Genomic DNA, 20,669 nt, shown 5'->3' on the forward strand with positions numbered 1-20,669 from the left:
CACGACAGTGCACCCAGTGGGACTGTGATTTGGCTGGCCTGTGGCCAGGGTAGACTCGTCTAGAGAATCTAAGGATTCATCGTGAGGCCACGAGAAAGAGGACCAGGGCTACTCATCGTGAGCACCGTGGGGCATCCCGTGTCTTCGGAGGAAGACGAGTTATTGTAAATAATAAGTGTAGTAATAGCAACCCCGCGTGTGACTGTGATATATTTATTTATAGTGGTGGTAGCAATATATATTTAATTTTGTGTATTTGTATCCCTTCCCCTTTAATTTACTTGCGTTACGGAACACACCCCTTGAAAGCCACTACTAACTTGGGGCCGGATACCCAAATTCTAATAACATCAGAGAAAGAACCCAGTTGCGACCCAATAGAGCCGTAACAACACCGCCCAGTAGTATTAGCGATAACTGTTACTCACCGTAGCCCTGTGGGTCTTCATTCAATCCTCGCGGCGCCACTGTACGCCTGGAGAGTATCCCAGTCGCTCCCCGGCCGGCCTCTTTAGCCAGAGATGAGTGAGAACACGGTTTGCTCTCTCAACCATGTGCCCGCCCCGACAAGGGCTCTACTACTAACCACAAGGTCGCCAACTGGTGTTTCCCGTGTCCAGTAACACGTCAGTGGTATTGTGGAATTGTGGAAACAGTGGCAAGAGCACACTCAACGGATCTGATATCAGGCAGGTATTTATTTCTACCACTCTATCTCCTTTCAAGTATTATATAGCCACAAGAAATGTGGAGGGGATGATACAAATGCGAAGGTATTTTGTATTTTACTTAAAACTCAAGATATCATATTCTTATATCAACAAGCAAACAGCTAGTACATGAAAAAGTCGCTCGCTCTCCACATATAATCAGGAACACACCAAGATGGCAATGCTCCCCCTCACGTCAACGTTAAAATCAGCTGGGCGACTCCCCCCTCACTGCGTGATCTCTTACTGCACTTGTTTTTTGGCGTTAGGCGCCTATTTCTTTAAATTCTCAAGAATCACTATATGTTCAAATAACACAATATTTGCGACAATGGCAATAGAATGCAAATGAATCACTGCACTGATCTTGAGCTCAATCAAACATTTCTATATTAATGAACATAATAATTCACTATCATGGCATAACACACTGTACTTCATATAATGATAACGAATGCAACAAGATATAATACTGGAGTTCTCAGTAATTCCTTTCGTAGGCGAATATTCAATTGATCACTGCACACATGAAAAATTATTCAACACACAAGCATAAATATATATAGATAAATCATAGATATCAATAATAGTAATAATATAAATACTGGGCACATAGCCTAACACCAATAACTGGTACACTTATATATATATATTCTCTCTCTAAATTATCATATTAAAGTCACATGAAAGAAATTATCGACACGGTAAATTCTTCAATCATTCCAGGTGCCTGCACACACCACATATATATAAATATCGTGAGAGCTCTATACAGCCTCACTCTGCACAACTGTGCCTTACTGTGACATAGACCTAGGTGAGACTTGCTCACGACATGAAAGATACTCTGGCTAAATATATATATATAGCTGACTAAAGGGGAATTGGGAGGGAAACTAGAATCACCTACTTCCACCTATCCTCCGGTGAGAGTTGAATTGTAGCTCCTGGTACAGGCTCTCGCATCGTGTAGGGAATGCCCCCACACAAACAAAAGGCCCCAAAATCTGTTGGTATTACAAATGGGCTACCTGTAAGCATGGGGATCGGGAAGAATAAATGGAACATGTACATACGATCACCCTAGAAAGTGCAGGAACCTCCTCAATACAGGTAAATGAACCAAAAGTTGTGAATTCTTTCACCCAGAAATTTGCAAGAACTCTTTGGACAGGAAAGAGTGCTTCAATGCTGAATGTCCAGCTTTTCATATAAGAGGTACCAGGCGAATAAAACCGACAGACTACCACTATGAAAACAGCCACTACTCCATCGACCGGGATAATTTTTTAGCAACAGGAGGAGAAGAATGGCTAAAAATGACCAGACTCTACCACCAACTCGGTCAAATGCTAGAGAGGACGCAAACACAGTGGCCTCCTTACCAGAGCCTCAGATATTAACACCAAGTAAAGCATCCAGCACTTCCACTAACACGATAACATCATTTATATTTGCCAACATCCAGGGTATAAAAACACGCAAATCCAACAAAGTTCACTTTATAGATGGTCTCCTTCATGAGGCAAATGCATGTTTGCAGCCCTAACGGAAACTCTCACAAAGGACTACCTTGATGGTGAAATATGGATCTCAGAATACAATCTCTTCAGATGTGATAGGAAACACCGGCTTCAGGGTGGGGTCAGCCTCTACATCAAAGACACACTCATCTGTACTGAGCTGCTAAACACCTCAAATGATATGGTGGAAGTGCTGATAGTCAAAATAGAGATCCTAAATGTAGTTGTTGTCCTTGTATATAAGTCGCCAGAGGCAAACCCTCAGCAGTTTAAAGACCAACTAATGAAAATAGAGCACTGCTTGGAAAACCTCGCAAATCCAGCTCCGAACATCATCCTGCTTGGGGACTTCAACCTACGGCACCTGAAATGGAAGCACCTGGCTAATACAGTAATATCAGAAAGAATACCAGGAAGTAGCCTAAATGAACAGGCACATGCAAATGACCTGCTACGGATGTGCGATAGGTTTGCCTTAAACCAGCAAATAGTAGAACCAACTAGGAAGGAGAACACGCTAGACCTCATTTTCACTAATAATGATGAGTTGATTGGGAACATAATGATTACAAATACCTGTTACTCAGATCACAACTTAATTGAAGTTCTGACAACCATGGGGAATGGACCTTCAAAACCAGTCCAGATTCCGGTGGAGGAGATTTCAGCAAATTCAACTTCAATAATAGATAAACTGGGAGCGAATAAACCAGGACTTCACAGAAATAAACTGGGAAGAACAGCTAGAAAATGCAAACCTGAACCAGTGCCTGGAAAAAATAAGCTCAGTAGCACTAGAAATATGTTCAAACCGCATACCCCTAAGAAAAAAGAGAAAGAGATGCAGATTGGAACGGGAACGTCGTTCCCTATATAGGCGAAGAAAACGAATCGCGGAACAACTTGAGAGTCGCCCCTATCTCAAGAACGGCGAAAGTTAGGTAGAGAAATAGAAACAATTGAACTCACGCTACAAGAATCATACAAAACCCAGGAGAGGCAAAGAGAGCAAAAGGCCATCAGTGAAATAGAGAGAAATCTGAAATATTTTTTCTCCTATGCAAAATCAAGATAAAAAACCACATCTAGTATCGGGCCCCTGCGAAAGGGAGATGGGACTTTCACCGATGACAACAAAGAAATGAGCAAATTACTGAGGAAGCAGTACGACTCTGTTTTCAGCGAGCCATTATATGCACTAAAGATTGATAACCCAAATGAATTTTTCATGGATATGATACCAACATCAAATCATATATCAGACGTCGACCAATCCCCACTAGATTTTGAAGAAGCCATAAACAGTATGCCTATGCACTCTGCACCAGGCCCGGATTCTTGGAACTCCATATGCATCAAGAACTGTAAAAAACACTATTGCAGGCCCTTCACATTCTGTGGAGACAAAGCCTAGATACTGGCGTTATCCCTGACATACTAAAAACAGCAGAGATAGCACCACTCCATAAAGGAGGAAATAAGGCAGAGGCAAAAAATTACAGACCGATAGCACTAACATCGCACATCATAAAAATTTTGAGAGAGTGCTAAGATCACAAAATACATGGAATCACAGCATCTCCATAACCCCGGACAACATGGTTTCAGAACAGAGTGCTCTTGCCTGTCGCAGTTGCTGGACCACTATGATATGGCATTAGATGCTATGGAAGACAAACAAAATGCTGATGTAATTTACACAGATTTCGCAAAAGCCTTTGATAAATGTGACCATGGTGTTATTGCACATAAAATGTGTTCAAAAGGAATTAACGGGAAAATAGGCAGATGGATCTACAATTTCCTGACTAACAGAACCCAATGTGTAATAGTCAACAAAATAAAATCCAGCCCATCAACCGTGAAGAGCTCAGTCCCCAGGGTACTGTGCTTGCTCCAGTTCTTTTACTCATCCTCATATCGGACATAGACCAGAACACAACCTATAGCACTGTATCATCCTTTGTGATAACACTAGGATTTTCATGAGAGTTGGCAACATAGAGGACACGACAAACCTCCAATCAGATGTAGATCAGGTCTTTCTATGGGCTACAGAAAATAATATGGTGTTTAACGAGGATAAGTTCCAGCTCATGCGCTACGGAAAAATTGAAAATATAAAAACAGAAACCACGTACAAAACTCAGGCAAATCATAACATAGAACGAAAAGGCAATGTAAAGGATCTGGGTGTACTCATGTCGGAAGACCTTACCTTTAAAGAACACAATAAAGTAGCCGTCACAACTGCAAGAAAAATGACAGGTTGGATAACAAGAACTTTTCACACTAGAGATGCTATACCGATGATGATACTTTTCAAAACGCTTGTGCTCTCTAGAGTGGAGTACTGCTGAAATGACAGCCCCTTTCAAAGCTGGAGAAATTGCTGACCTGGAGAGCGTGCAGAGATCCTTTACTGCTAGAATCCACTCAGTAAAACATCTAAATTACTGGGACCGACTAAAGAGCCTAAATCTGTACTCCCTTGAGCGCAGGCGGGAGAGATACATAATAATTTACACGTGGAAAATAATTGAGGGGCTGGTCCCAAACCTGCACACAGAAATAACATCACATGAGACCAGGAGGCATGGCAGGATGTGCAGAATACCCCCGTTGAAAAGCAGAGGTGCAACAGGTACTCTGAGAGAGAACTATCAACATCAGAGGCCCGCGACTGTTCAACACGCTTCCACTACACATAAGGGGCATAACTGGCCGACCCCTCACTGTGTCCAAGAGAGAACTGGATAAGCACCTCCAAAAGATACCTGATCAACCAGGCTGTGACTCATACGTCAGGCTGCGAGCAGCCGCGTCCAACAGCCTGGTTGATCAGTCCAGCAACCAGGAGGCCTGGTCGACGACCGTGCCGCGGGGACACTAAGCCCCGGAAGCACCTCAAGGTAACCTCAAGGTAAGGTAACACACACACTGTTGTGTCCTCCAGGAACTCACTCAATGTCCCAAAATAAACGCGTCGTCTCCGTGTTCTGTCCTCTGCAGGTCCGTGCTCCTCCACAACGTCTTGTAGGGTTGGAGTCGGTCTCCCGGCCGTCGACTTCTCCCAGCTACGGCTAACAACCTACTTCTCGGCTGCAGTCGTCCGGATTCCCAATTAGTTTCTTCATTCACTGCTTCACGGTGGATTGGCCCAGCCGCTACGTCGTCACTGTGAAGCTATCAGACGTCCCAGACGACACTGCCTAGACTTCACCTGCACAGCACCTGACCCTGGAGCACTTGATGCTCAATATTCCGTCAATTCCCTCTTCGGTCCACACATGGAATGAAGGAAGACCTCTCGGCGTACTTGCAGACTACGGGTGACGCGTAAGATCCACGGGATCGGGGTACAACTGTCAAACTGACAGGACCAACCTTCACACATCCGTCCACCTTGACGTTTCGTGTCAGACTGATTCCCTCACGGAGGATCGGCCCAGCCACTACGTCATCACTGTGAAGCTATCAGACGTCCCATACGTCACTGCCTAGACTTCACCTGCACAACACCTGTCCCGGGAGCACTTGTTGCTCAATATTCCATCAATTCCCTCTCTGGTCAAACACATGAACGAAGGAAGACCCCACAGGTGCTGGCAGACCACTGGTGATGCGTAACTCCTCCAGAGATGGGGTAAACTATCCAACTGACAGGACCCCCCCAGCACACGTCCGACCTCCTTGGTGTGCTATCTCAGACTGGTGGCGCCAGAGTGGCGGGATGACCGGACCCCCCCTGCCTTCGTGACATCATATTTGCCACGGGAGGTTTTCATTGGCTCCCTGTGCCACGTCGCTGTCGGTGACCAATCTGGTGTCACTGACGTCACACAGTTTTGGCAACAAAACAGAGGGGCCAGCGCCATATTGGCTCCCTAAAGGGCCTATACCACAGGCCAAAATACTCTTCTTTTACGAATTTCTCGCCAACGCGAGAACATTACACTCCCCCACATATATCAAACTGCTGCCAGTAATGAACAGAACGCTCGGGCAAAGTGGATATGACTCTTACAGCAGGCGTGGGAGAAATATCAGGGGGGGAACGCAGTCACAATATGTGTGTGTGTGTATGTATATGAATGTGTATAAAGTATATATGGAAGCTGATCAGAATTACATTTCACCTTTGTAAATGCACATTACTGCCAAAATGCCAAAACATTCTGGCCAAAGGAGGAGCAAGGTCGGGGCCTAATGCAGCGGAGGCTGCAGAGCCTGGTCTTCCAACATGGACCGACTCAGGGGCTTGGTTGCCAACCCCACGAGCCTGAGAAGGTAAAGGAGAAACAAAATTTAACACGAGGACGAAAAAGAAACATTCATTCACAAATGTGCCCCCACACCTACCATGGAGGCACAGTTAGAGGCAGGACACCCAACAAGAAGCTATTGCTGATCATACCGTGGCCTCCTAGGGCTGTGTCGTGAGTATACGCCCCACAAACGCCACCTTAAGAACCGTCAGTCTGTCGAGATCGTGTTCAGTGATGAAAGGAGGATTGACAATAAAAGGTTCCCCTCGCTCTCGACTTTGGGTACTACAGTTCTACGGGTGCAAGAGTATGCCTCCTCAAGCACCCAGGCGTCAAAATAGAAGAAGTCCAAAGGAATAACCAAAACAAGCAAAAGGTCGGCAGGAAACGACAAGCAGATAGGAGAAGAGAGGGGGAGAAAAACGAAACAGAAGGGAAAGGAAAAGTTGTTCAGCACAATTAGAGAGGATAGCAGCAGGAGCACAAGGCTACAAAAGGGCAGAGGAGTGTCCCAAGGAGCATTACACTCCAGCAGCCGCCCACTAAGCCCCCCTCATGGCATCAATGAGCTGAACAGGGAGGGGGGGGGAGGCAGAAGAGTAAGCAGGACAGCCATAATTGCATTTAGACAGCATGAGAAAGGAATGTAAAGAGAGCAGCATGCGCCTTTCAGCTCCCCAGGAAGTATGGGACAAGACCTTAAGTAAGTTAAGGGCTTTGAAGCATTCAACTCGAAGGTAAGAGATAAGGGGTGATTAAGACAAGCAAATATCAAAGATTAACCCAAAAAGTTTAACAGAATCCTTTATAAAAGAGGATTACTATAAAGAGGACAAAGTGGGGTTGAAGAACGACCTGCTTCCGAGTAAAGGTCATAGCACAAGTCTTAGTTGGAGAGAACTTGAAGCCATGATTGGTGGACCAGGACGACATGGCATCAATCGCAAGTTGAAGCCGCCATTGGAGAAAAGGCGAGTCATCACCTAGACAGCAGAGGGTAAGATCATCAACATAAGAGAAAATGCCAGAGGGATGGGAGGAAAGAAGACCATTGAGGGTTACCAGGAAAATAGTACTGCTCAGAACACAACCTTGAGGTACACCTTCATATTGCTGAAAAGAGGCAGAGGTTCCCTTAGAATCTCATTCTAAGGGAACGACAAGAGAGGAAGATCTTGAGTTAGAGAGGGAGATTGCCATCAAGGCCAAAAGAACAGAGTTGGAACAGAATGTGGTATCTCCAGGTGGTGTCATACGCCTTTTCCAGGTCAAAAAGGACTGCAACCATGAAGATCTTCACAGCAAAGGTAGTACAAACATAGACCTCTAAGTTCAGGAGGACATCAGTCATGCAGCAACACTTGCGAAAGCCAAATTGAGAAGGAGAGAGAGGGGTGATAGCGTTCCAAGAACCATATCAGACAGACACTGACCATACATTTAAAGAGGTTGCAGACACAACTCGTTAAAGCAATGGAGCGAAAGTCTTTAGGGAATGACCACAGAGAACTAGGTTTTCAAATAGGAAGAATAACCGCCTCAAGTCAGTCCTCGGGAACTGAAGACAACTTCCAGACACTGTTATAAACATTCAGTAAATACTGAAATATGTATGGAGGGAGATGTCAAAGTATTACATAATGAATATCATCTGAACCCGCCGCTGTAGAACCACAGAAGGCCAGGGCAGACTGGAGTTCTGAGAGAGAGAGAGGAGCGTTATAGAGAAGATGAAGAGGTGTTTGAAAATTTAAGTGACAAGATTCAAGAAGAGGCTTAAGAGTAAGGAAAGGCGGAAGATGAGAATCGGAGCTAACAGTTGAAAAGTGTGAACCCAGTTCGGTTTTGACCGAGACCGGATCTGCCACAATAGAACCACAGAGGTGAAGAACTGGCAAGACATCTGGAAAAAACTTACCCACTAACTTGCAGATTTCCTCCCAGATCAGGGGCAGAGGGGTGTTAGACATAATAGTGGATATGAAAGATCTCCAACTCTCACTCTTAGTCGTACAGATGGCCCTACGGGCCACCACACTTGACTTCTGGCGCAAAAGCAAAGAATCAGGCGTCCATCAACAACGGTGTTTCTTCCAGGCTGCACGCTTACAGTGGACAGCCTGAGCACAGGCTGCATTCCACCAGGGAACACACTTCTGTGCGCCCCAGGAGGTAGAGCGAGGAACAGAGCTGAGGGCAGCATCAAAAACTGTGTCATGAAAGGAGGAGGGGGGCTATCTTGAGGTTATCTTGAGTTGATTTCGGGGCTTTAGTGTCCCCGCGGCCCGGTCCTTGACCAGGCCTCCACCCCCAGGAAGCAGCCCGTGACAGCTGACTAACTCCCAGGTACCTATTTACTGCTAGGTAACAGGGGCATTCAGGGTGAAAGAAACTTTGCCCATTTGTTTCTGCCTCGTGCGGGAATCGAACCCGCGCCACAGAATTACGAGTCCTGCGCGCTATCCACCAGGCTACGAGGCCCTCAACCGGGGCTCGGGAAAGAGGAAAATCAGAGAGGTCGGAAAGAGTAACACAAAGGTAAAGAGGTTCCAAACAGCCTTGTCAAACTTCCACCTAGGAAAGGAGAGGGGAGGGTGAGAAGAAAAGTGAGAAGGATGGGGAAAAGGTCACTGTTATGTAGGTCATCAAGAACCCCCCAGGTGAAGTCCATATAAAGAGAAGATAAGCAGAAAGATCAATACAGGAAATGGTAGGAATCAACATGAGTGGGTTCACCAGAATTCACTAGTTATAAAGGAAGAGAAGTGAGCGCAAATGGTTCAAGAGGGTGTCCCCGGGTGTTTGTCAGAATATCTCCCCAGAGGGTATGCTGACAGTTAAAATCATCCAAAAGGAGCATAGGCTCTGGTAAAGAGTCCAACAAGTGTTTAGGATCATGAAGAGAAAGCGTAAAATTTGAGGGGAGATAAACGGAACAGACTGCATACCATTTACTCACAAAGATACGGACCACAAATCACTGAAAGGGTGACTGAAAAAGTCGGGGGATGAAGGGAATATCAAGACAGATCAAGAGAGCAGTAGAGTTATGTGCAGTAAAAGCTGGAGGGGAAAAGAGAAAGTAATAACCACGTAAGTTTTATTGTTTTCTTTTGGGAGGGAGTTCTTTGGTTGTTTTACCTCTTCCCCTCACTTCATTACACACACACAAATTACAATAGCGTGATGCTTCAATGAACAAATCCACAAGGGCCGTGACGAGGATTCGAACCTACGTCAGAAGAGGTAGAACGGCCTATTGACATAGCTAGAGTGCATGAGGGAGCTGTGTAAAACCCTGGTTTGTGTCTCGGAGAGACTGCAGGATTCAAGTAAGTTCAGTAAAACTTCTGGTTTCAACTCTTTTTACCATGTCGTAGCTCAGTCGATAAGGAAGCGTCTGGGATGATCTTGGACATAGGTTCAAATCATCGTCACGGTCCTTGTGGATTTGTTCATTGATGCATCACGCTATTGTGATTTCTGTGTGTTTTTTACAATATTCAAATGACTCTTATGCTGTATGAATCCTAATGTGCTTTATTAGATTTGATTTGTGTGAAAAGTCTTTTTGACATTCTGAACAGTGATATGGTTTCTCTCCTGTATGAATCCTCATGTGTGTTATTAGAGATGATTTAAGTGAAAAGTCTTTTTGACATACTGAACAGTGATATGGTTTCTCTCCTGTATGAATCCTCATGTGTGTTATTAGAGATAATTTGTGTGAAAAGTCTTTTTGACATTCTGAACAGTGATATGGTTTCTCTCCTGTATGAATCCTCATGTGTGTTATTAGATTTGATTTAAGTGAAAAGTCTTTTTGACATACTGAACAGTGATATGGTTTATCTCCTGTATGAATCCTCATGTGTGTTATTAGATTTGATTTAAGTGAAAAGTCTTTTTGACATACTGAACAGTGATATGGTTTCTCTCCTGTATGAATCCTCATGTGTGTTATTAGAGATAATTTGTGTGAAAAGTCTTTTTGACACTCTGAACAGTGATATGGCTTTTCTCCTGCATGAATACTCATGTGTGTTATTAGATTTGATTTAAATGAAAAATCTTTTTGACATACTGAACAGTGATATGGTTTCTCTCCTGTATGAATCCTCATGTGTGTTATTAGAGATAATTTGTATGAAAAGTCTTTTTGACATTCTGAACAGTGATATGGTTTCTCTCCTGTATGAATCCTCATGTGTGTTATTAGATTTGATTTTCGTGAAAAGTCTTTTTGACACTCTGAACAGTGATATGCATTCTCTCCTGTATGAATCCTCATGTGTGTTATTAGAGATAATTTTTGTGAAAAGTCTTTTTGACATACTGAACAGTGATATGGTTTCTCTCCTGTATGAATCCTCATGTGTGTTATTATATTTGATTTAAGTGAAAAATCTTTTTGACATTCTGAACAGTGATATGGTTTCTCTCCTGTATGAATCCTCATGTGTATTCTTAGATTTGATTTAAGTGAAAAATCTTTTTGACATACTGAACAGTGATATGGTTTCTCTCCTGTATGAATCCTCATGTGTGTTATTAGATTTGATTTAAATGAAAAATCTTTTTGACACACTGAACAGTGATATGGTTTCTCTCCTGTATGAATCCTTGTGTGTGTGTTATTAGCCATAATTTATTTTTAAAGTCTTTCAGACACATTCTACAGTGATATGACTTTTCTCCTGAACTGTCACTTATATAAATTTTGATATTTTTGAAAGTAGTCAAGACAATGTATTTACTTTTTTTCTCTAAATGTTTTGTATGCTATTATGCGAGATGTTTTCATAATATAATTTTGAACATTCAACACTGATGACATTTTTCTTTTGAATAAATATTTGTACAGTTTTCTTGATTGTATAAACCTTTACAGCTATTTGATCCAAAAAGCAAGTATTATCTAATGAAATATTCTACATTTCATTAGTTAAGTCTTGTAGACAATTATTATTAGTATTTGTCTCCTTTATAAATTGTTGTGTTCTTTATAAATCTTAGTAATATATTTGATATATTTTAAATGCATGAGCTTTTATTTATTACTAAAGCAAATATTTACATAGCAATCAGTATAGAGTAACCAGAATAGAGCACACAGGTTATAGTGTTAACTCTGTTGTCAACAGATGGCACTCAATATCAGATAAGCAATTGGAATAATCTAACTTTTGTAGGAATATAAGTAATTTAATTACTTGTCAAAGACACAAGAGAATGGAAAAAAGTTACAATATGTAAACCACTGGTATTATTCATAAATAGTAAGATAATATTGTGCTTATTATATTATAAAATGTGCTAGACATAAAATATACTCTACAATATTTCCTGTGAATCAGCAAGTGTAAAAGCAAACATACAAATCTACGTCTCCACATGCGTTCACCAGCAGGAAAGTTAGTGTCCGTGTATAACTTTGTAAATATTACAAACAAATCCTGTGGCAATTTTTTTTTTTTAAGATTTAACAAAATGTCTTTGTATAGGAAAATTAAATATATTATAAATTTATTTATAATTATACTGATTTATCATACTGTACATATAGCAACAGCAGAGAGGGATGGTTTATTATAAATACAGCCACAGTATTAAGATGTTTCACTACAGAACCTTATTACAAATGTGACCACAGAATTTGGGATGTCTTATTATAAATTTAACCACAGAACTGAGGAATGTCTTATTATAAATATAACCACAGAACTGAGGAATGTCTTATAATAAATATAACCAAAAAACTGAGGAATGTCTTATTATAAATATGATCAGAGAATTGAGGGATATTCTCTTATAAATATAACCACAGAACTGATGGATGTCTTATTATAAATATAACCACAGAACTGATGGATGTCTTATTATAAATATAACCATAGCAAGAGAGTCAGGTACAGTGGACCCTCATGTGGTTTGTCATTTGCAAAAATATACGTATGTGATTTTTACAAGAACTTACTGATCCAATGTACCATGCACATTGTTATTTTTAAATCCCCAATACAGTCATGTAAATATGTGAATAAATAAATAAATTCTGAGCATTAAGAACACTGATATATTATCTTATTTGGAGAGCCTTTTGAGCTTAAGAGCAAATTACCTAAGAAAAAAATCATAATTACTATACAGTATAAAGATTATTTATTTTAATGCTTTCTCAACATTTACAATGGCTCACATAGGAGAAAAAGTATGAAATGTTTTAAAACTGAAAATATATATTAAACTTTTTTTATTAGAACCTGATAATAAAAATAATTAATTTGAAAATCTTAAAATGTATTCTTGTCAAACAATAGTATTAAAAACAATACTGTACCACATACACAATGAACTAATAAATACCGAGATTTTTATATTAATGATACACCAAATTTAATTTAAATACACATTTCCTTTGTTACCATAGTACATGAGATGTTAATAATGCATGACATATTGATAATACATGTAGTCATTGACATGAGTGTGCTAAAGACAGTCTTACCCATTTACATGTAGTATTTCTTACACCATAATGTGTTTCATAATGCTGCTGACAACATGTATGCAGTATATCTGACACTGTGTGTGGATGCTGACACTGCAGGTATTATTCAACACCACTGGGTCCTGACACTGCAGGTATTATTCAATGCCACTGGTTTCTGGCACTGCATGTATTATTCTTCTGGTGACCGTAGGAGCTGTGGAAGAAAAGATTGAGAGATTACCAAGTCGTTTAAAGTCAACAAATACCAAATACAGAATCTTCGAAATCTAGTAAAGATTTCCCAAATAGGATTTTTTTTTAATAATTCCAATACTATAATGGTTCTTTCTCCAAATAAAACAAAGATATACAGTATAGGTAAAATATATCAGCCAGCAGACTACAAACAGGTACCAATCCCTGCGCACAGGAATCTTAGCAGATACAATATATATGGAAAAAGGCAAACATAATTCCAATCTACAAAAATGGTATTCGAGAAGACCCTCTAAATTATAGACCTGTACCGTTCTTACCCACCTGCCAATCCATCCACCTACCTGCTCAACTCACCCACCCACCTGTTCACCCACTTCCCTGGCACCCACCTGTTTACCCACATGCCTGCACGCCCACTTACCCACCTGTCAATGCACCCACCCACCTATTCACCCACCTGCCTGCTCACCCACTTGCCTGCTCGAACCTGTTCACCCACCAAGCCCATCTACCTGCCACTGCCAATTACTTTAATGTACAAAATGCAAAAAATCACCACAAAAGAAGAGGCAGGTCGGCCGCGTGACTGGGAACCACGTGTTTGGTCGACCCGAACGTGTACCAACAAATATCGGAAGTCGACGACACCATCGGACGTCGAGTCGCATTTTTCTATGAAATTTACATCGTAACTCGAAATTTTCGTAAGTAGGGGCAATCGTATGTCGAGGTGCCACTGTATTTGGTAGGGTTTCAATAATCAGGTAAAAATAGCCATGTGAAAAAATAAATGGGAACAAAGACTCGAGTTATATTTGTGCTGTTTCCCCAGATATACATCCCATTTTCTTTCAATTTTGTTCCAGAGAAAACATCTGGTCAGTGGTAGCCTGAGGCCAAATTGGGTCTCCAGAAGAAAAATTCACCCAGCGTTGCAGGGGTGTCACATGACCTGATGTCATCAGTAGGGGCCCCCTACCTACGAGTGACCCAATGGGGTCATGCATACAGAGGGTCAAGGTTCCTTACAAAGAACAAGTTGGATATTACTGTGTAGTAAGCCTTTTCTTGAATTTGCAAGAAACTGTGGGGTTCTCAGTCATGGTAGGCAACCCAAGGAACCAGGATAGCATGTGGAGGTTGGATATTTGGGGTTTAAATGGCTTCGGAGAGTCGTGTGTGTTTGATGATGGGTAAATGTTTAAGTCAATAATTGTCGTGCTTTTAATCTGAATGAGGGGTCCTAGTTTACGCTCTAGTCATAAAATAAATTCCTTAGTATATTTCCTATGGAAAATGAGCTTTCAGTACTCTATATAAATTAAAAATGAGGTCAAGAAAGGCATGTTTATATATGTGGTGTTTTAGGTTGAAACTGTTTACCCAAGTCACCCCCGAGCTCTTGCACCGTTTTCTGTAGCCAAAGTAAAGATTTCATTTTCTGTGGAAGCAATAATAATAATTAAATTTAATAATTGTCTGTGTGAGCCATTAATCATTTAGCCAGAGAATGTTTATCATATTGAAATCGTTCCCCAAACTAGATTCACATCATCACCATAGCAAAGTAAGTAATTATCAAAAGAAGGCACCAAACCGGGAAGGCTATGTAGCACCATCAAATGCGCAAAATAATCAGAGAGCGCTATATATCACCAAGGATGCCAATACGAGAACAAAAACGCATAAGGCGAACAATATCAAAAGTATCCGAGTCACCAAGAATTCTATCGAAGGACAGGTGACCGCGAGGGGCGGTCGGAAAGCAAGACGCACGCTCGTCCTGGAAGTCAGGACATTCAAGAAGGACATGCACGACCGTAAGAGGGACAATGCAACTAGGACAATAAGGAGCAGGGCGGCGCTCCATCAAGTGACCATGGGTTAAGCGAGTATGGCCAATACTCAACCTCGCCAGAGCTGTTTCCCACCGCCGGTTACGGTGGAAGGAGGACGGCCATGAGGAAACACAACATTTAAGAGTACGTAGCTTGTTACCAGTAACAGACAACCAAGAAGCCTGCTAACGGGTAAAGACTGAGGAATGGATAACCGGGTAAAAGTCGGAATACGGAATGCCTTTACGAGAGATGGGACAAGAGCGGACAGCTTTCTTGGCGGCAGCATCCGCACGCTCATTTAAAGACACACCAATATGGCTGGGAACCCAACAAAACTCAACCGACTTAAATTTACTGTGAACAAGAAACAGCCAATGCTGGATCTCGACAACTACTGGATGAACCGGATAAAGGACCCGAGAGCCATGAGGGCACTACGAGAGTCAACAACAACTACAAAGGAAGACTGACAACGAGAAAGCAGGAGACGAAGAGCATAGAGAATAGCATAAAGTTCCGCTGTAAAGATGCTAGTCTCCGGAGGTAAGCGACACATATAAGTGCGATCAGGAAAAACAACAGAGTAGCCAACACCGTCCTCTGACTTAGACCCATCAGTGAAGACAGAAACGGAGCGGGAGTGAGAAGAAAAGTGCTCGAGGAAAAGGCGTTTTAGAACCGTAGGAGGGGTAAAAGCTTTAGTGATACGGGTCAAGGATGTACAAAACCGCGGAAGAGGGACCCTCCACGGGGGCAAAGAAGGAACAACACGAGGAGAAACATCAGAAATACGAACGGAAAGAGAATCCTGGAGGCGAGATAACCGTACAGAAAGAGGGAGGTGGTGAAGAGGAACAGAAACCGCAGGAGGGGTAAAAGTTAAAGCACGACAGAGGCGAGAGGAAGGATGTTGCAAGGACCGCGCAAGATAGCGAAGACAGCAGCGATCACGGCGGTCCTGGAGAGACAGGAAGCCAGTGTCAACATACAGGCTAAGGACGGAGTCGAACGAAAGGCACTAGAACTGAGGCGCAACCCAGTATGGTGCAAAGCATCAATACGGCGAAGAGTAGAAGGAGAAGCAGACGAGTAAGCAGGGCAACCATAATCGAGCTTAGACAGGACGAGAGAGGAATGTAAAGCAAGGAGAGTGCGCCTATCTGCCCCCAAGAAGTATGGGACAAGACCCGAAGGAGGGTAAGGGCCTTAGAGCACTGAACACGGAGGTAAGAGATATGGGGAGACCAAGACAAACGAGTGTCAAGGAATAACCCCAAAAGCTTTGCGGAATCTTTGTATTCAAGGGGATGACTATAAAGTGACAAAGAGGGAAAGAACAACCCGTTTCCATGTAAAAGTCATGGCACAAGTCTTAGAAGTAGAGAACTTGAAGCCATGATCGGTGGCCCAAGACGACACGGCATCAATTGCAAGTTGAAGCCGGCGCTGAAGGAGAGGCGAATCATCACCCTGACAGCAAAGGGTAAGATCATCGACATAGAGGGTGGAGAAGACACCAGAAGGAAGAGAGGAAAGAAGACCATTGAGGGCAACCAGAAAAAGAGTAGTGCTCAGAACACTACCCTGGGGCACACCTTCGTATTGCTGAAAAGAGGCAGAGAGAGCGGTACCAAGGCGCACCCGAAAGGAACGACGAGAGAGGAAGCTGCGGAGAAAGAGAGGGAGATGACCACGGAGGCCAAAAGAATGAAGTTGAGATAGGATATGATAACGCCAAGTGGTGTCGTAAGCTTTTTCCAGGTCAAAAAGGACGGCAACAACGGAGGTCTTCGCAGCAAAAGCAGTACGAATATAGACCTCCAAGTTCACCAGGACATCTGTCGTGCTGCGGCACTTGCGGAAACCAAATTAAGAAGGGGAGAGGAGGTGATGGTGTTCCAGGAACCACATCAGACGAACGTTAACCATACGTTCAAAGAGTTTGCAGACACAACTTGTGAGAGCAATAGGGCGAAAGTCCTTAGGGGAAGTACCCAGAGACCCGGTTTGCGAACAGGGAGGACAACGGCATCGAGCCAGTCCTCAGGGACTGACGACGACTCCCAGATCCGATTATACAGACTCAGTAAATACTGAGACGTGCACGGAGGGAGATGGCAAAGCATCTCATAATGAATACCATCGAAGCCCGCCGCCGTAGAACCACAGAGGGCCAGGGCAGAACGAAGTTCAGAGAGAGAGAAGGGATCATTATAGGGAAGCTGAAGATGAGTGCAGAAATCTAAAGGACGAGACTCAAGGACAGGTTTACGAAGAAGGAAAGATTGGGGAAGATGAAGACCAGAGCTAACAGAAGGAAAGTGGGAACCCAGTTCGGAAGCGACCTGCAACGGGTCCGCCACAAGAGTATCATGGAGGTGAAGGACCGGTGAAACATCGGGAACGAACTTACCCGCTATCTTGCGGATACGCTTCCAGATCTGGGTCAGAGGGGTTTCGGACGTAATTGTTGAGACATAAGATGCCCAACATTCACGTTTAGCCGGACGGATGGCCCTACGGGCCACCGCACTCGCTTTCCGAAAGAAAAGAAAAGAATCGGTCGTCTGCCTACGGCGGTGCCTCTTCCAGGCTGCACGCTTACAGCGGACAGCCCGAGCACAGTCTGCATTCCACCAGGGAACGCACTTCCGTGAGGGCAGCATGAAGACAGTGTCATGAAAAAGGAGGAGAGCGCGAGAGAGAGGCAGAAGGGAGATGTCAGAGAGAGCAGCACTGAGGGTAAATAGGGCCCAGTCCGCCTTAGCAAACTGCCACCTAGGGAAAGAGAGGGAAGGGCGAAAAGAGAAAAAGGAAACAAGGATGGGGAAATGATCACTTCCATGGAGTTCATCAAGAACCTGCCACGTGAAATCTAAGTAAAGAGAAGAAGAGCAGAGAGAAAGATCAAGACAAGAAAGGGTGCGAGTCCGAGAGTCCAAATGAGTGGGCTCACCAGAATTCAGAAGAGACAGGGAAGAGAGAGGATAAACGGCTCAAGAAGGCGACCCCGGGTATTCGTCAGAACGTCACCCCAAAGAGAATGATGACAATTGAAGTCACCCAGCAGGAGCACAGGCTCCGGCAAGGAGTCTAGGTGGTGTTTCGAATCAGGAAGAGAGAGCGGGACACTCAGGGGGAGATAAATGGAACAAACTGTGTACCATTTCCCCACAAACACACGAGCAGCAGAACAATGGAGAGGCGAAGGAAAACGTAAAGGAACAAAGGGAACATCAGCACGAATCAAGAGAGCAGAAGAATTAGAAGCCCCAGCAACGGCTGGGGGGGGGGGGGGAGAAAGGAATAGCCACGAAAATGACCAGGACGAGCACCAAGCATCAGCTCCTGGAGACAGACACAAAGGGCGAAAACCGCAAATCAGAAGTTGGAGTTCGAGGAAATTGGCGTAATAACCTCGAACGTTCCATTGAAGAATGGACAACGACGAGAAGAGAAAGGACAAAAACAGAGAACAAGGAAGAAACAAAGGCGAAAGAGCAACAGAGTACGTTAAAGAATATCAGGGTCGGGATCAGGGTCAGCAAAGTCAGGATTAGGGGGCATGGGTAAAATGAGCAAAGACGGAGGGAAGGAAACGGGAGAACAGATCAGAGGTGGGTGGGCGGGGTCCGGAGGAGGAGGAGGAGGAGGAAGAGGAGGAGGAGGAGGAGGAAGGAGGAGGAGACAATGGAGAGGAGCAGTCAAGGACAGCAGCAGGATGAGGGGGAGTAGAAAGAGGGGAGCGCACCCCAGCAAGAGCAGCAACCGAAAGGAAAGCAGAGACCAAAGAAACCTCCATAGCAGGAACAGGGGGCGCAATCACTGAAACGGGAGGGGAAGGCAACAGAGCCAGAAGTAGGAGCTGAGGAAGAAAGCGAAGCCTTCTTACCCGCCGGGGAGGAGGAAGGAGAGGAGCCAGGCTTACGCTTCTGACTTAAAGAGACTGATGTCCCAGCAACTACGTACCGGGCAACGGATTCCAGTGTCTCAACAGGAGAAGATTAACGAGAGCACACACGACGGCCGTTAGGAGAGCGATGGACATCCGCCTGCACCGACAGGCGGCGGGGAGAGCCGATAGATGGAGGAAGAGGAAGGGAAGGAGGATCGGAGGGGGACGAGGAAGAAGACCCAGGAGACATGACAGACCGGGTAGAAAGAAGGGGAACCCAGACAGAGGACCAGGAGGGGGACCCCTCGGGACAGAACACAAAGGGACACAGGAGGGGGCAGTGGGCGTATCAGGGTCCAAGGCCCGGAAACGGTTGTGAGTCTGAGGAAGGGGGGAAGGACGAGGAGAGGAAGAGCGCAATACGCGAGCATAAGAGATGTTAGTATAAGGCGGGAGCCGGCGAACCTGGCGCCTCGCCTCAGGAAAAGATAAACGCTCCCGGTGCTTCAGGTTGAGGACGGCTGCCTCAAGCTTGTAATGGACACAGGCACGGGAGAAGGTAGGATGGGCCTCAAGTTGAGGCAGCGAGCTTGGGAGAAGTGCACTCCGACTTAGAGTGACCTTCACCCCCACACAAAGGACAGAGAGAGACAGTCCCAGAGCAGCGGAGGGCACCATGCTCAAACCTCCAGGACTTGTTACAAAGTCGAGGAGAAGGAATATACTCCAGGACAGAGCACCTAGCACCAGCAAGAATGACAGAGGATGGAAGGGTCCTACCATCAAAGGTAATCTTCACAACGCGAAGGGGTTGACGGCGACGACCACGAGGGGCACAAGTAAACGAGTCAACTTGGAGGACAGAATGGCCCTGGGCATCAAGGATATGCCGATATTATCGTGGCAATCCTGCAGATTCCGAACACCGGTTGCAACATGGGGTGGGAGGAGAATAGTGCCAACACTGACATTCATCTGAACGTTCTTGGAGACCCGAACAGGAATCTCGCCAAGGCAAGATAAGGCAGCCGAGCGAGAAGCTGCATCCTGAGAAGGAGCAGCAACGACACGTGTACCGAGACGAGTGGGGTTGAAAGTAACAGATGCATCCACGGAATCTACAAGATGCCGATGGAGGGGAAATCGTCAAGAGGGAGGAGATCAAAGTATTTGGCCCATGAAGCAGGATCAAACAAGGCCTGATACGCATCAGCACGGGAAGGAATCGAGCGAGTGCGGCTGGGGCGCGAACGGCGTTGAGAACCCCCAGAGAGAGAGAGGGGGTCAAAATGCGCAGTAGTCACAACGAGAGACTTAGCCGCACCAGGGGACGAAGTGGTCACCACCGGGGTTGGAGGCTCGACCCAACCACAGAGGGAGGGAGGGAGCTGGGGGAAGAAGTCAGGACAGTCAAGGAGGAGCAAGGTTGGGGCCCAACGCAGCGAAAGCTACAGAGCCTGGTCTTCCAATACAGGCCGACTCGGGGGCTTGGTCGCCCACCCCACGAGCCTGAGAGGGTACAATGGAAACATTCAACATAGAGACGAAGAGAAAAATTCATCACGAATGTGCCCCCATACCCACCATGGAGCCACAATTAGAGGCAGGACACCCAACATGAAGCTATCGCCGATCATGCCGGGGCCCCTAGGGGTGCGTCATGAGTATACGCCCCACAAAACGCCACCTTAAGAACCGTCAGTCCGTCGAGATCGGTTCA

General features: G+C 44.6%; 1 protein-coding gene across 1 annotated transcript; it reads right to left on the minus strand.

Moving 5' to 3' along the window:
* Window positions 1-4,621: 4,621 nt before the first annotated feature.
* Window positions 4,622-11,695, minus strand: LOC138363922 (zinc finger protein 271-like). Its single transcript, XM_069323383.1, has one exon. It carries the CDS (start codon window positions 11,144-11,146, stop codon window positions 10,016-10,018), a length of 1,131 nt encoding a protein of 376 aa, XP_069179484.1. The 5' UTR covers window positions 11,147-11,695; the 3' UTR covers window positions 4,622-10,015.
* Window positions 11,696-20,669: the final 8,974 nt, after the last annotated feature.

The sequence above is a fragment of the Procambarus clarkii genome, chromosome 12, assembly GCF_040958095.1.
Source record: "Procambarus clarkii isolate CNS0578487 chromosome 12, FALCON_Pclarkii_2.0, whole genome shotgun sequence".
In the NCBI taxonomy this organism is placed as follows: Eukaryota; Metazoa; Arthropoda; class Malacostraca; order Decapoda; family Cambaridae; genus Procambarus; species Procambarus clarkii.